At 38.7% G+C, this 14,190-nt stretch overlaps 2 protein-coding genes across 2 annotated transcripts; one reads left to right on the top strand and one right to left on the bottom strand.

The window, feature by feature from the left end:
- The first annotated feature begins 1,766 nt into the window (after positions 1-1,766).
- LOC121634525 (hyaluronidase PH-20-like) lies at positions 1,767-6,250 on the top strand. Its single transcript, XM_041977225.1, has 7 exons — positions 1,767-2,345; positions 2,532-2,698; positions 3,667-3,826; positions 3,916-4,134; positions 4,217-4,375; positions 4,890-4,979; positions 5,802-6,250. The coding sequence occupies exons 1-7, from the start codon at positions 1,767-1,769 to the stop codon at positions 6,231-6,233; spliced, it is 1,806 nt and encodes a 601-aa protein (XP_041833159.1). The 3' UTR covers positions 6,234-6,250.
- Positions 6,251-9,935: 3,685 nt separating this feature from the next.
- Positions 9,936-11,420, bottom strand: LOC121634462 (transmembrane protein 229A). Its single transcript, XM_041977106.1, has one exon. It carries the CDS (start codon positions 11,340-11,342, stop codon positions 10,260-10,262), a length of 1,083 nt encoding a protein of 360 aa, XP_041833040.1. The 5' UTR covers positions 11,343-11,420; the 3' UTR covers positions 9,936-10,259.
- Positions 11,421-14,190: the final 2,770 nt, after the last annotated feature.

Here is a 14,190-nt window from a genome sequence, read left to right as displayed (position 1 = left end):
TTGAAAGAATTTGGATGATTGAAATATGTATTTTATGCCACCCATTTATCAGAAATTGGCTTGTTTTGGATCTTCCTGAAGGTAATATTAAGTGAAAGTTACACTATAAATATACACTTGCTGTAAACAACAGATCTTCTCACACTGCAGCTAAGAAAAAAAAATACAGTCATCCTCCTAAGAAATAACTATTATGGTTAAAGTTCTCCTCCAGAGTTTTCCCTGTACCACCAACATGTGAAATAACCACCAACAAATGGTGTGTTGCGTGCACCTGACCAGACACATGAACACATGCAGGACGGTGTAAACGACCAAGTGTGAGGTATACAACCCAGACAGACGGTTAACATGGAGGAGAAAATGGAATTAACTGTGTTTTCAGTTATTTATGTGTCTGAAATCCTTCCAGTTATTATGTTTTGTAAATTGTCATCCTCACAGAAAAGAGCAGCCAGAAAAGACCAGTACACATCTGCTCTTCTTGCCACTGAGGTGTCAAACTTTCCTGTCTCCTGTCTGCAGAGGGAAAGTTCATTTTGGGCTCTTACCAAAGGTGCTATCATGTTATGTAATTTTCATGGCTTGTTTTCATTAAAACCAGAATCTGATTCTTTTTTAAAATTTTCTTATGATTTATTTAAACTGTCTTGATACAATGTTGAACCCTCAAGTCTCACAATCAAAGCCACACTAAATGTCATATATTATAGTTGTAAATAGATCAATTTATTTTCTTCCATCACATCTGTTTACTCTATCCCAGTTAGGGACTAAGGAACATCAGCATCCACATCAGTGAAGTAACATGACTTAGTTTGCTCCACTATGAAACAGTGCACGCTCCATAACCTCACACCCAGGTGTCCCTCCCCACCCCCTCCCCTCTGGGACAAACAATAGATGGCATCTTGGTTGACATTTGTGCCCATCATGCGTCTCCTCCTCCTTCACCTTCTGTTATATCAGCATGTAGGGACATCCCCACTGTTTCTGCATCATCCAGCAAGTCAACAAATCTTTGTTCTGGGACGGTTTGGCAGAAGGCATGTCCAGGTACTGTGTCTTTTTCTTTTCCTTTCTTTTAATATTCGGAAAATCTATGCAGGTAACTTCTAGTTTTGGTTATATATTTTTTTGTAATTGGTTATTTACTCATGGTTGTTAATGGTTAGCTTTATTTGGGGGTGATTTGAAAACTACAGTCACTGGGTGATAGCCTTTGATTTACAAAGTTTTCTGAGTGGACTTGAAAGCTGTGAAGAGTAAAGAGTTGCCTTATGCATTCGACTGTGTGGGAAGACTACACATACAGCAAAAGAAAGAAAATGTGGAAGCCACTTGGAGAAACAGTAAAAGCATCAGTTTGCAAGTGTTGCTAAAATCTATGAATGAACTGTGATTTTTTGTTCCTGTTCTTTTTTTAAAAACCAGGCCAAAGGATGGTTTCAGTCACTCAGAAGAGTCAAAACTGCGTTCTGCTGCATCTCTCACTGAACCAGTCACGCCTTCCACCTTTCGCTCACTCTTTCCTCACTATCATAACTCTGTCTCTCTGGCCTGTCTTAACATTAGCTTCCCTAAGAACCCCGAAAGCCATAACCTTTCCTGCTGGTGACGGCAATAAATCAACCCTAATCCTCTCAGCTACCATTTCCACTGCTCTTAAAACATCCATCTCCACTCTGTCAAACTCCATTGCCTCTCCTGCCATTTCGCCATCTTTGTCAGCTTTGTCACTGTTAAATTCACCAACTACCTCCAAAATGTCAGTGGCTCTCTTTGATGAAGCATCACCCAGAGATGCCCTCATAACCACAAACTCAACCTCTGCAAAAATCTGTCACTTTGGGAAACACGCTCATCTTCAAGCCATAACACATATTTCACAGTTAGTGGTGCACCCCTGCAAAAATTGGCCTCTGTCCCATAAATCCTTGGCTGTTCATTTGCACAAAAGCCTCCAATCTCCTCTGTCCAAACTGTCACTGCATCCCGGTTCTTCTGAAGAAGTCTCTGACCACCCTGCTGAGCTTCTATCGCCTTCAACCTCCCAGTCTCCTCTCTCCAGCTCAGCTTTAACTCCATTTTTAACTCTGAAAACATTTTCACCGCATGCCAAAACATCCACCATTCCTCTCCCGAAGCCATTGCCATCTCCTCTAGAAGCAGCACCTTCCATACAGCCTGGAATACATCTGGCTCACACCCTGCCTTACACAGCAGGGCTGCTGTTTGAGCACCAGCCTTTCATAGTTACGTGGAACATCCCTGATGTGGTATGTAACAGGTACAACATCTCTCTGGACACCTCCCCCTTTAAAGCCGTTGCAACGCCTGCCAAGGTAAAAGTTTATTGTAGTTGTAAATAAATTTGTGACACTCAAAAGCAGAATTCATTTGCAAGTCTGTTCCTTATTTTTGGATATCTTTAAAATAAAATTTAATCCAGCTCTTGTTTCTGTTGTTTCTACTCTAATTGTGTCAAAACTTTACATTGGAGAGGTAATCACTTTCTCTTTTTTCTGCAGGTTCCTGGCCAGTTTTTGACTCTGTTTTATACAGACAAACTGGGTCTGTACCCATATGTAGACATCAAAAGTCAAAAACAGTTCTATGGTGGCATCCCCCAGAGAGCTAACTTAAAGGCCAGTATGGACAAGGCCAGAGAAGACATTAACTACTACATCCCATCCAAGTGAGTTGGCTACAAGTAAAATAAAAAAATCAGTTATTCATTTGACAGGGATAACACTTTTGTTATCTAAGTTCTCATTAATCCAGATCATGGTATTTAACGTCAAGTCAACTGGACTAGGTTTAGTTTTTTGAAGATTCACTAAACAGAGGAGGACTATGGCGTCACCTCTAGTGTAACTATAGACAACTTTAACTTTAATAATAATTTTACTTTATAAATTCAGTTTGCATTTTACCCATCTATAGTGGATTCACTAGAGAGCAGTGGATTGCCATATTTTGGCATCCAGGGGCAGATGGAGGTTTAGAGGGCCAGTGTATGGGACTTGAATGTGGGCCATCCAGACTCAAGCCCACCTCTGTAACCACTAGGCTACCCTCATACCCTCACCCCTAACCCTAACAAGACCACAGGTGAGCTATGATGCTCAACAATGGCTGTAGGCTCTAAAACATCAATGGTTTCACAGGCCACTGAAGTGGAAACTCCAATGATCTCCATCAGAAGTGAACTAACTAAATCCAGTCCAGATGACTTGACCCAACCCATGTTGAACACATTGGTCACTGACTGTCTACTTCTGTGGAATAGCCAAACTAAAAATTTTTCCAAAATAATATTTTTTGTTCTGTTTATTTAAATAATTTGATGTACATACCAATGTAAATATGCTAAATATGCATGTCAGATACAAGCACTTAGCACTTTGAATTACCCTGTAAACCTGCTTTGTCTTACAAATAACAAACAAGAAAACAACTCGCCATCAAAACACAACGCATAAAAAACACAGATAATTCATAACACAAGTCAGAAACCATGGTACAATAAAAGCAACCAGGACAACAAATACATATAAAAATATACAGCATTAAATGATGATCACAAAGGGATATGTGGCATTATTATAAGTCGAATAAGACTGCTCATCGTCATGTAGTCCTCATCTTCTCTAGGACAACTAGAGGCTTGGCTGTGATTGATTGGGAGGAATGGCGCCCTCTCTGGGACAGAAACTGGGGCAATAAAAGAATCTATCAGACTTTATCAGTGGCCCACGTTATGCAGAGAAACTCATCACTTACAGCCCAGCAGGCCACAAGAAAAGCCAAACAAGAGTTCCAGGTCAGAACAAACATCCTGGTTTAATAAAACAAATTACTGTATATATGATATAAAAGTATTTATTAAATATTGATAAGTCTCTTTTGTAGGCGGCAACAAGGGAATTCATGTCAGGGATGCTGCAAACAGGGAAAGCCATGAGACCCAACTACCTTTGGGGCTTCTACTTGTTTCCCAGCTGCTATAACTATGGCTGGCTGGAGCCAAACTATACAGGGCAGTGCACCAAGGAGGTGAAGAGACAGAACAATGAGCTGCTCTGGCTCTGGAAGTCCAGCACTGCCCTTTACCCCTCCGTGTACCTACAGGTTGCTAATGTTAATCTTAGTGGATAAGTTATCTTTAATATAATATCTGCCAGTGCTGATATTTTTCTTTGCTCAATTTCAGGTCTCTTTAGCAGACAACCCTAAAGCGGCCCTGATGGTTAGAAACCGTGTTCAGGAAGCTCTGAGAGTGTCTGCTCTACCCAGGCTGAGCAACCCTGCACCTGTGTTTGTTTACATGCGGCCCGTCTTCGTGGATCAGAACAGACGCTTCCTCAGTCAGGTACAGAGGGATGATCTACAAGTGGATTTGTTAATACATAAAATTAACACAGCATTGTGAGAATACAGAATGAGTTACGGGCGTAGATGATTAATGAGATATCTAAACTAACAACAGTCACTCAATAATCTTAAAAAAAAAAAAAAAATCACCAGTGAAACAGAGAACATTTTTTAAAAACAGCTCCTAAGTGAGCGAGAGTCCACTTGTCTAGATTAGATACAGCTTAGGTTACGTCTCAAGTCCCAGGAGTAGAGTTTTTCTCCTTAAGAGGTCCAGTTTACTGGGGTGGTTTGGTTTCTTTGCTGTAACATCACACTGCCCTGGTGTAACCTCCCACCTGAATGTGTAATCTTCATCCTCTTCAATCACTTTGTTCAATTGTGTGTATTCATTCCTAAAGCACAAAGCAGCAAAAAGTGATCACATCATGTAATTTGTATGCATGTAAAGTTTTTTTTCTTTTCTTATTTTTTTTATCTGTGGAGTACCATTGATGAACATTTTTGTTCAGGGGGATTTGATCAGCACCATTGGGGAAAGTGCAGCAGTTGGAGCCTCTGGGGCTGTGCTGTGGGGGGCCAGCGTAGACTATGATGATCAGGTAACATCATCCATCATCACCACAGACCTCCTCTAGACTCCTGATAGACATTACAGTGTAGTGGTTGTCAAACCAAGACAAAACATTTACTTAGGGGAAGGCTTTCATTGGTGGTACAATAGGTTGTAGATGGGAAAGTGAGCTGGAATGATAATGCTGGAGGGGCTCCATCGGTTAAAGTAGCTGAGCTAATGGTTAGCAAAGAGCTGCCCATCTTTTAGACCCTTTCACAATGTTTGCTGATTGGTTGTAGTGGTTGGCACTGCAACCACATTAATTATCTTATAGCTAGAGAACAAAAATTAGCTTGATGATAGACTGCTAATGTTTGTTGCTCTGATAGAGACCTTACATAAATCAGACTAATGGATATTCTTATAGTAGCTCAACAAATCTTTATGTCTAATGCAGTGGATTAGACAGCTATAAAGGAAATACACTGTAATACAGACTGCCTCCTGTCTTGCTATAAATGAAAGGAGTAGATCTTTCACTCTAATTTCAGTCTGTTCAGTTCAGTTTAGCCTTGTTAGCTAAATATTTTAGTAAAAACAGTCATTTGGATCTGTCCAAAAGTACTGACCCACTTTATATGATCACTAAACAACAATAATCAAGATTCAGTATCTTATTTGTCAAATTCATACAAAAAACTATTTAAATCAAATTATAGGGTCTTGGCCTTAAAGTGTCTTAAGGTGAGTTACATTGTAAAGTGGTTTTATGTAAAGAGAACTCAACTGAGTTAAATAAAGCATCCATAAAACCATTGCTGTGTTTATATTTTTTTCTTGCTCCCACTAACTTTCATTTTCTTTCCAGACTTCTTGTGAAGCCCTCTCATCCTACCTCACCTCTGTCCTCAACCCTTACGTCACTAATGTCACAGCAGCTGCCCAGCTCTGCAGCAACTTCCTGTGTCGAGGGAATGGCCGCTGTGTCAGAAAAAAATCCAGGTCCAGTTATTACCTTCACCTCAACCCTGAGAATTTCAGAGTCCTGCGTGTTCAGGAACGTTACTTTGTTCTAGGGAGACCCACATTGGCAGACCTGAAGACTTTAGGCATGAGATTTAAATGTCAGTGCTACAAGGGTCTGAGCTGCACTCCCAGGACATACAGAGAGCTAGCCAAGATGATGAAATTTAGTATGAAGCAAGGGATGAACCAAAAGTCTTACAGTCTAACTAAACTGATGTTAGACAATAAACAACAGGTCAGTATTAATAAAGATAATGTCAAAGAGAGAAAGTGACAAAAAGGAAATATTAAAAAATGAAAAAAATAAAAAATTTAGCCACCAATTAGAACAGTTGGGTTCTAACTACTACTCAGGTCTTTAACAGACTGTTTGTGGATATACATTAATATATATATATATATATATATATATATATATATATATATATATATATATATATATATATATAAATTTATGGTAGTGTTGATATAAAACCATCATATAGTAGTACATTACATGCTACAGCCACTTGCTCTTGGGCATCAGAGGTTTAATAAGGTGAAGGTTAGTTTACATTAAATGTTGGTTAGAATTTAAATTTCTATTCTTGGGGTGGCAGAAACCTAGGGAAAAAAACCTAGTAGATATTTGTATATGATTTGACTGCTTATGTAAATAAATGTGGGACATAAAAAGACTGTCTTCCACTGTGTGTTGTTTGTTTCTCTCTGTGGGATGACCAGGTAATAAATAAAGAGCTGGTATATATATATATATATATATATGTGTGTGTGTGTGTGTGTGTGTGTGTGTGTGTGTGTGTGTGTGTGTGTGTGTGTGTGTGTGTGTGTGTGTGTGTGTGTCTGTGTGTGTGTGTGTGAAGGGCACAAAGCAAAAGAAAAAATTCTTCACTCATCATCCACACACAGGTGTTTTCATTTATGTTGCCTGATTAAAACTCTTCCTTAAGTCATGTGAGTGTAGTGTTCTAATAATTTTTTTTCAGAACATACATTTTCTTGTTAATTCTTAAATTAACTGCTGATAAAAAAAAATCTGCTGTGGAATAAAATCATTGCAGAAAAAGACTGAAAGAAATTACACTTTCAAGCTGTTTTAGCTAGCTAGTCTGTTAGCAAGAAGTTTCTACTTACACATCCAGCAGATGGACGACAAAGACGGAAATTTGTTTGGAGACTAATTTCTCACAACTTGCGTTATGGTAAGTTTACATTCCAATCTTTCACTGTTTTGGCTTCCACTGATTTCTGGCAGAATTAGACTAAATCATTTGTTTTGCTAGCTACACCACCTAGCAGCTAATAGCTAACCCTGTTTATTTGACTCAGGGCATATATGTATATAGAGTGTTTTTGGTGTTGGCATATACAAATGTTAATTGAAGTACTGCAAAACCAAAAAGACAATTGATTACCCTCAAAATTGATTAAATTCAGTCAAAGCAAACACATTTTATCATGTGCTAAGTTTCTTGTTGACTGTCCACATCCACCCAATGAAATTCAGTTTAAAGAAAACTTTGTCACCTTACTGGATTTTTAATTTCACTTTTCTGGAAAAAAAATTAACCACATCAGATGGAACAAACAAAGACCAATAAAAAAGTATACATATATGTATACATATATGTATATGTATATGTAAACCGACCCTGGTTGTTTACACTGTGAACCATAGATATAGCTGAAGCAGAAATGCCTTATAGTGCAGTGTACCTATTCTTAAAATTTGAACATCTTTTAAATAATATAGTGTGATTAGGAAGATTCAAGCCCTCATATCTGTTTACAAGTATTTTTTTTTTTACTTTGGGAGCATTACTGTTAGCAGTTAATAAACTGATAAGGATTCTGCAAGACAAACAGCATCTCACTCCCTGTTTTCATATGAAGGTTGCATAAAACCTTGTGTTGTCTTCATATAAAGCAATCATACATTATACATTTAGACTGCTAATGAGGCATTTTAGAAGCAAGTCTTTTCCTTATGGTATGCAGTTAAGTCTGGTGTATATTCACTAAGGCTCTGCTGGGTGATGAATATGTGTGGGCTGTCTATGGGTTTGCTTGCATCACAATGATCCCCAAGGTGTCACGAAGAGACACTTGTTGACATTTGTCATGTCATTAGTTGTCACTTTTAAAACATAAGCTTGTAAATATACATAAATGTGCATGTGATACAGCGGGGTTACTTTCACCCTGTTTTAAATGCTCTAGAAAACAAACGTTAAAACAAAGGTTACTCTGAGTCTGTTTAATAAGACACTGCTGCTGTTTTGTTTTATTTACTTTATGGAAGCTTCTCTAAAAGGAAGTGGTAATGTGAGATGAGTCAGTGTGTATCAGAACCTAATCTGAGTGTGTTTATAACTTTACAGGCACAAATCCAAATACTCTTTGGTTGTTTTTGCACTTTGTAAGGTGGATTTTGTTGGGATTTATTATCCCATATAATGGCGGAAGACAGTGTTGATAATACCATGTGACCGCCTGTTAAATGTCTTTGTGGTATGTGATGGTTAACAGAACAGCACAGTAGGGAAAAACAGAGCAATAAATACAAAAGTGAAAGAAAAGCTCTGTTTACTTGCATGTTCTGGTGCTTTTGCATAACATCTTGAATTGTGAAATAACTGACTCCCCAGTAGCATCTGTCATACACATATATTTGCATATTTGTTCAGTTCTCTGTGAAATAATGAAAACAGTTTAAAGTTATTTCAATAAAATAAACAAATACAAGTTGTCTGTAAATGTTTAGATTTAATTAAAATTGTAAGTCATACAGTGCATTCCATTTTAAATCAGGTATATATAAATTATGATTTATTTTACATGCCTTTTTAATTGTTTTTTTTCTTCTAGATCTTCTTCAAAAAAGTGCACACACAAAGAAAGTGTAATTGAAGAACAGTTATTCGGCCATAAAATAAGATGTAAAAAGTCATCCACTAGTGTGGGAGAGGATGATAAATGTTTAAGAAAATCAGTATAGCTGCCAAGTAAAGAAAAAAACAAAACCACCACACTAGGCACAGTCCAGGGCTAACTTGTGCTCTACAGACACAGTGATAATTGTTTAAATTACAACAGAATTTGTGCAGACAGAATACAATTTATTTTATCAATAATTTAAAAGCAAGAATAACAGCTGATTTCTTATTTTAAGAATCAAAAGTGGTTGATTTTGAACGTTACTCACAGATTGCAAGGGCATGTGACTAGTTTAGCCCTTTATTCAAATGTTTGAATAAAAGTTGATCAGATTCAAGTCTACGGCGTTATGTGACAAGTTTAGCACTTGCAGGTAAAAAGAAGAGCCTCGTCTTGTTTAACTGAGTGTACGTTTACACAGGAAGGCACTCCAGGAAAATTATGTTTGGTTCATGAAAAAATCACAGTAAAATTGAACTTGGTCCCAAATGATCCATTCAGCTACATGCTCTCCTTTGCTACATTTATTGTATGACTGAGTTTATATTGTTTATAACTCCTGTGCATTACTCAGGTCATATTTCAGGGGAAAAACAAAACTAATAAACAAACAAACAAAACAACAAAAAACTCATAAGATATTTGAAATACTGACTTTGGAGTGTTAGGTGGTAATATGTACCTAAACCATAAACTTATCACATGTTATATTATTTGCATGCAGACACACAAAAACATGCTAATGTAAACCTAAATCCTGCAAAACGTCAGACCTGCCGCAACATCTGCAATGCATAAGATGGCGAGTCTGCAGCTGTGATTGGTAAGAAAGTGGATATTCATACTTTCATGAAGATGTGAGTAATTTTTACATTTAATTTCTTTTTTTATTAAACAGATGAAAATGGCAGTAACAATTTAAGTGGGGTTAAGTAAACAACCAGGGTCTTAATGGACCCTGAAGTATCAGACATAGCCGAGTTGACAACTGGAAAATGTGTAATCTGCATTCTAAGTCCAGACTTAAATGTGCTCTGGACTCTCATCTTACTAACATGTCAGTACAATGTTGTTTTACCCTTTTCCAAACTCATTTTAATCTTTTTTTTTTAAATATTATTATATGTGATAAATGCTAATCATGACCTGAGGCAGGTTAAAAGGCCGAAACCTACTTTAAAAGATCTCATTACTCCCAATAATTAGTCTGGTAATAAACAAAATAGCTTATGCATTTTGTTTACTTTCTCTTCTACAGTAAAATTTGCCTTTTTGTGTCTCTTTCTCAATCAAATATTGACCAGATTTTATCCAGGAAGTATTCAAAACATAAAAAAAATAAATAAAAAAAAATAAAATAAAATTAAAGTACTTTGCTCTTTGACTCCAATTGTCCATTAAGCTCACCATTTACCCCACTGCTACACTTCTCGTCTTTGATGCACGTGATTCTTAGCAGGACGTTAGACAGCACGTCCTGATAGAGACTCAAGCAGACCCATCCGGGCAGGTAGAGGAGCGTGATGAGTCCCATGAAGTTGTGGGGGTAGTGGGAGTAATCCCAAGAGCAGGCATCAAACTGCCTGAGGACCAGGCCCCAGGTGAGCTCCCAGGTGTAGACAAGGCAGATGTAGATGGGGAGCCGTTGCCACGTCCCCCAGCCTCGGCTGAAGTGCAGATGAAGGTAGAGTTTCTCCACCATGAAGCTGCAGCTGCCGTACATCAGGAAGGACCACAGGGACGTGTGGCCGCTGAGGGTCCTGTCAGACTTCTCCACCAGGTTGAATAGAGAAGTGAAAAGGACCTCGTCCAGAAAGCCGTGCATACCAAAAAATAGGAAACGGGCATAGCCGGGGAGACCGTTGGAAGGTCTCCGATCACCACCGTTGTTCTGGTTGCAGAGTTTCCTCAGGAGGTCGCTGGGGCAGGAGGGGTGATACTGCAGGTGTGACAGTCCTCTGTGAAACACCTGGGAGAAATACAGAGCCAGAAGGTAGTGCACTGCCAGCTGAGTCCCAGAAACAACCCGCACCTGCTCGGTCAAAGTATTAACGTTCCCGATCAGGAGCTGAAGTCCGATGTACACGGACGGGTAGAAGACGAAATGAAACACCACAGGCCGACCTCGGAAACACCTCTTCTGAGAGTAAATCTTCTCCAGCACAAAGTGGGTCAGTGAGTGCATGATGCAAAGATACGGAGAGGAAAAGCCCACCAGTTTAGGTTCCCGATAATTAAAAGCCCCCTGCAACGATGAGAACAAGACATCCAAAGTCACGCCGTGCATTCCGTATAAGTAAAGCCGCATCCATCGCGGCAGCTCCCGCTGCGACTCCGCCGCATCCTCTGTATCACCGGAGGGTTCTTGTTGGGGGGGCGCCGTTTTGAGGCTACAGGCGTGTTCTGCTGAGTAGGTGCGAGGACCGTCTCGCCATCGACTTGCCATAATCAGTCACTGGACGTGGAGAGGTTATGTTGTTTTCTTCCTTGACATTGTGCTGTTATGTTCCACTGTGGCCGCACAGTCAATAGAGCAACGGCAGCGCACTGCTACCTTCAAGTGCTGCCCGGAAACACACAACTGTTCTGTTCACTTGTGGACATCCGAACGCACTCAGAAACAACCAAACAAAGCCTAGTAAAAGTTTTCTTTTCCATTCTTGATAAATTTGACCAAGAACAAATTTAAAATGGACTATGGTTTAGAATTATTTTTTTCTTTTTTGATATTATCTTTGCAGGCTTATGGAACCTGTGATAGTGTGAACAGTCTAACATCAAAATAATTAACACAATCATGCCAATATAGCTACACATCAAATTTGGTTATTAAACACAACACTATCTGCACAAACTAACCCGTTCGGGTGCCTGAAATTTATCTAAAATCAAATGCAACGTTCGATATAACGGGCTATAACTCAATACAAGTAAGATTAACACAATTGGTCGTGCAATTTTCCAATTTCGCTTGAAGGCAGCATAATACAAGCTGATGGACGAGGCAGAATGGCTGTACAGCTGCTGGAGTCAGGACGTTTGCGACTAACGCAGTACGCTCACGTTCATCTGCGACGTCCTGACGCTGTTGTAATTAAAAGTCATTAATAATAATTACCGCAGATTACAACACTGTAATGCTAGACCGCCTAAATACATTTGTAAAAGAAATGCAGACAACTAATCCATCACCTTTTTATTAAATTGAATGAAACACACATCAGATCAACAGCCAGACCCAGAATAAAGATGGAAATGAAGGCAATTTAGTCTCTTGATGCGTGCAGTTGGCAAACTCATACTGTCTCTGAGTCTGACGGCTTCCTCTTGTGGCTTCTCACACAATCATATGACTGGCACTTTTGGGGAATCAAAAGTGCCTGAATACATACAACCAGTTTAGACGTGTATGCAGTTTCATACCACAATGGTCTCAAATAACAAGGTTAAAGCGACCCTAGGTCTGTATTTACCACAATGTGATTAAAAACGACTCCAAAGTCAAATCAGACTAAATAATAATAATAATAATAAAAAGTGGCGCAAGATGGCCAAGCAAGAGCAGAAAATTCATTCTTCTGTCACACTTATTGATTCTTACATGGCTTTGAAGTTACACATAGGCTACAGAGATAAATAAGGTTTTTGACATTTAGGAGGCTATCACATGTGCAAGACTTGTGTGTGATCACTTTAAACTTCTTCGGAGGATGTTAATTCAAACCCTAATCCTTTAAACATGCAGCCTGCAGTCATATTTCACAGGTGATAATGCTTCCAATGCAGCTGGAGGACCACGGAGGGGCAGTGTTGAGTGTTTAAAACAGATCTATTCAGCACATAGGGCCCATACAGACTTTAAAGTAAAGCTCAATGTGTGTGTGTGTGTGTGTGTGTGTGTGTGTGTGAGAGATGGTACAGTTGGTGCATGCGATGCTGTCATGAACACAATAAAAGGCTTGTGAAATATTTGGCACGTCACTTATCTTTTTTTTTTTTTATGTTTTTGGTTAAATTGTGCCTGAGCTTATGGCTGGAATGTTTTACTTAAATATGGGAGCGTGCTCTGCGTGGGTGTTTGTAATCTAAACAGTCCTCCGTGCTTTCATAACCTTTAACAGGACGTGTTTGCTCTTTATGAATACAGGGAGTTGCAGTTTTTGTGTGTGTGTGTGTGCATGTGTGCTCTTGTGTATTTGCCTGCCTACATTGTGCTTATTGTATGCTTGTGTGGACAGTTTCTGTGTGTGTGTGCTTGCAGGAAACAGATATCGGTGCCATTTTGGGATACAGAGATAAGTGTGCCTCTGCCTGGTTTTAAACTGAATCTTAGTTTTTAAATTGCTGCATCATGTCTGCACACACATAATTTTAGAACATAATTTTGGCCAGTGTTGGAAAAACGTGTCTTCATTTAACCTAAAAGACCTAAAGCAATTTAAAACTGCAGTATTTTTAACCATGGACAGCAGCATCGGTTTCTGAAGGGTCAAGCCTTTTTTGTATTGATCTTAATTATTGTGTCATTATGATTAAGTTTAGTTTAGTTTATTTGCAGTTTGCAGAAGGAAACCACATTGGAAAAAAACAGTTGCAAGGAACTCAAAGTGCATTGTCACATTTAACAGACAAAACAAACATACGACGGTGAAATCAAAGAGCTCTTGGAGGTCTTCAGTAATAAAACCAGATGTCTATAAGCCTGGCAAGGCTTTAAGGATCTCCTGTTTTTGGGGAGAAAGTCAGTTTTCTTTTGTGTGTCTTGAATTGTCTTATCAATATTTGAATCATTTATAATTTTAGTTATCTTTTGCTTTGAGGTCTCACTCAAAATCCCATTGTAGTAGTTGGGATCAGCTCCCGCCCACCCTGCAACCCTGAAAAAGATAAAGCAGTTATGAAAAATGAATGAATAAATGAATGAATTAGAGGAAGTAGCTTTTCCATTTGTTCTGAAAAGGGGAAGACCCTGCAGAGTAAAATCTACCTAGTGACGATTTACATACATCTAACATAGTGTGTAACCACTGTTTCATTGAAAGCTCATGGGGGAAATGTTTGGTATATTTTAAAGGTATTTTTCTTTTTAATAGATTATTAAGATGGGGATAACTAGGTTTGCAGAAGTTGCAAGGAAGCACTTAGTTTCTGGTTGTATCCAAATTATACCACAAAACATATGACTTCTTCTATTTTCACATATGTTTTTTTAAACCACATCTCAGATCTTCCCTTCTTAGAAATACAAAAACACCTCCCATTTCCCATTGCACCTTTCTGCATAGTTTTGCTGT

Source organism: Melanotaenia boesemani, chromosome 23 (assembly GCF_017639745.1).
Source record: "Melanotaenia boesemani isolate fMelBoe1 chromosome 23, fMelBoe1.pri, whole genome shotgun sequence".
Taxonomy (NCBI): Eukaryota; Metazoa; Chordata; class Actinopteri; order Atheriniformes; family Melanotaeniidae; genus Melanotaenia; species Melanotaenia boesemani.
Note: the sequence above shows the minus strand (reverse complement) of the source record. Positions and strands in the feature narration are given on the sequence as shown.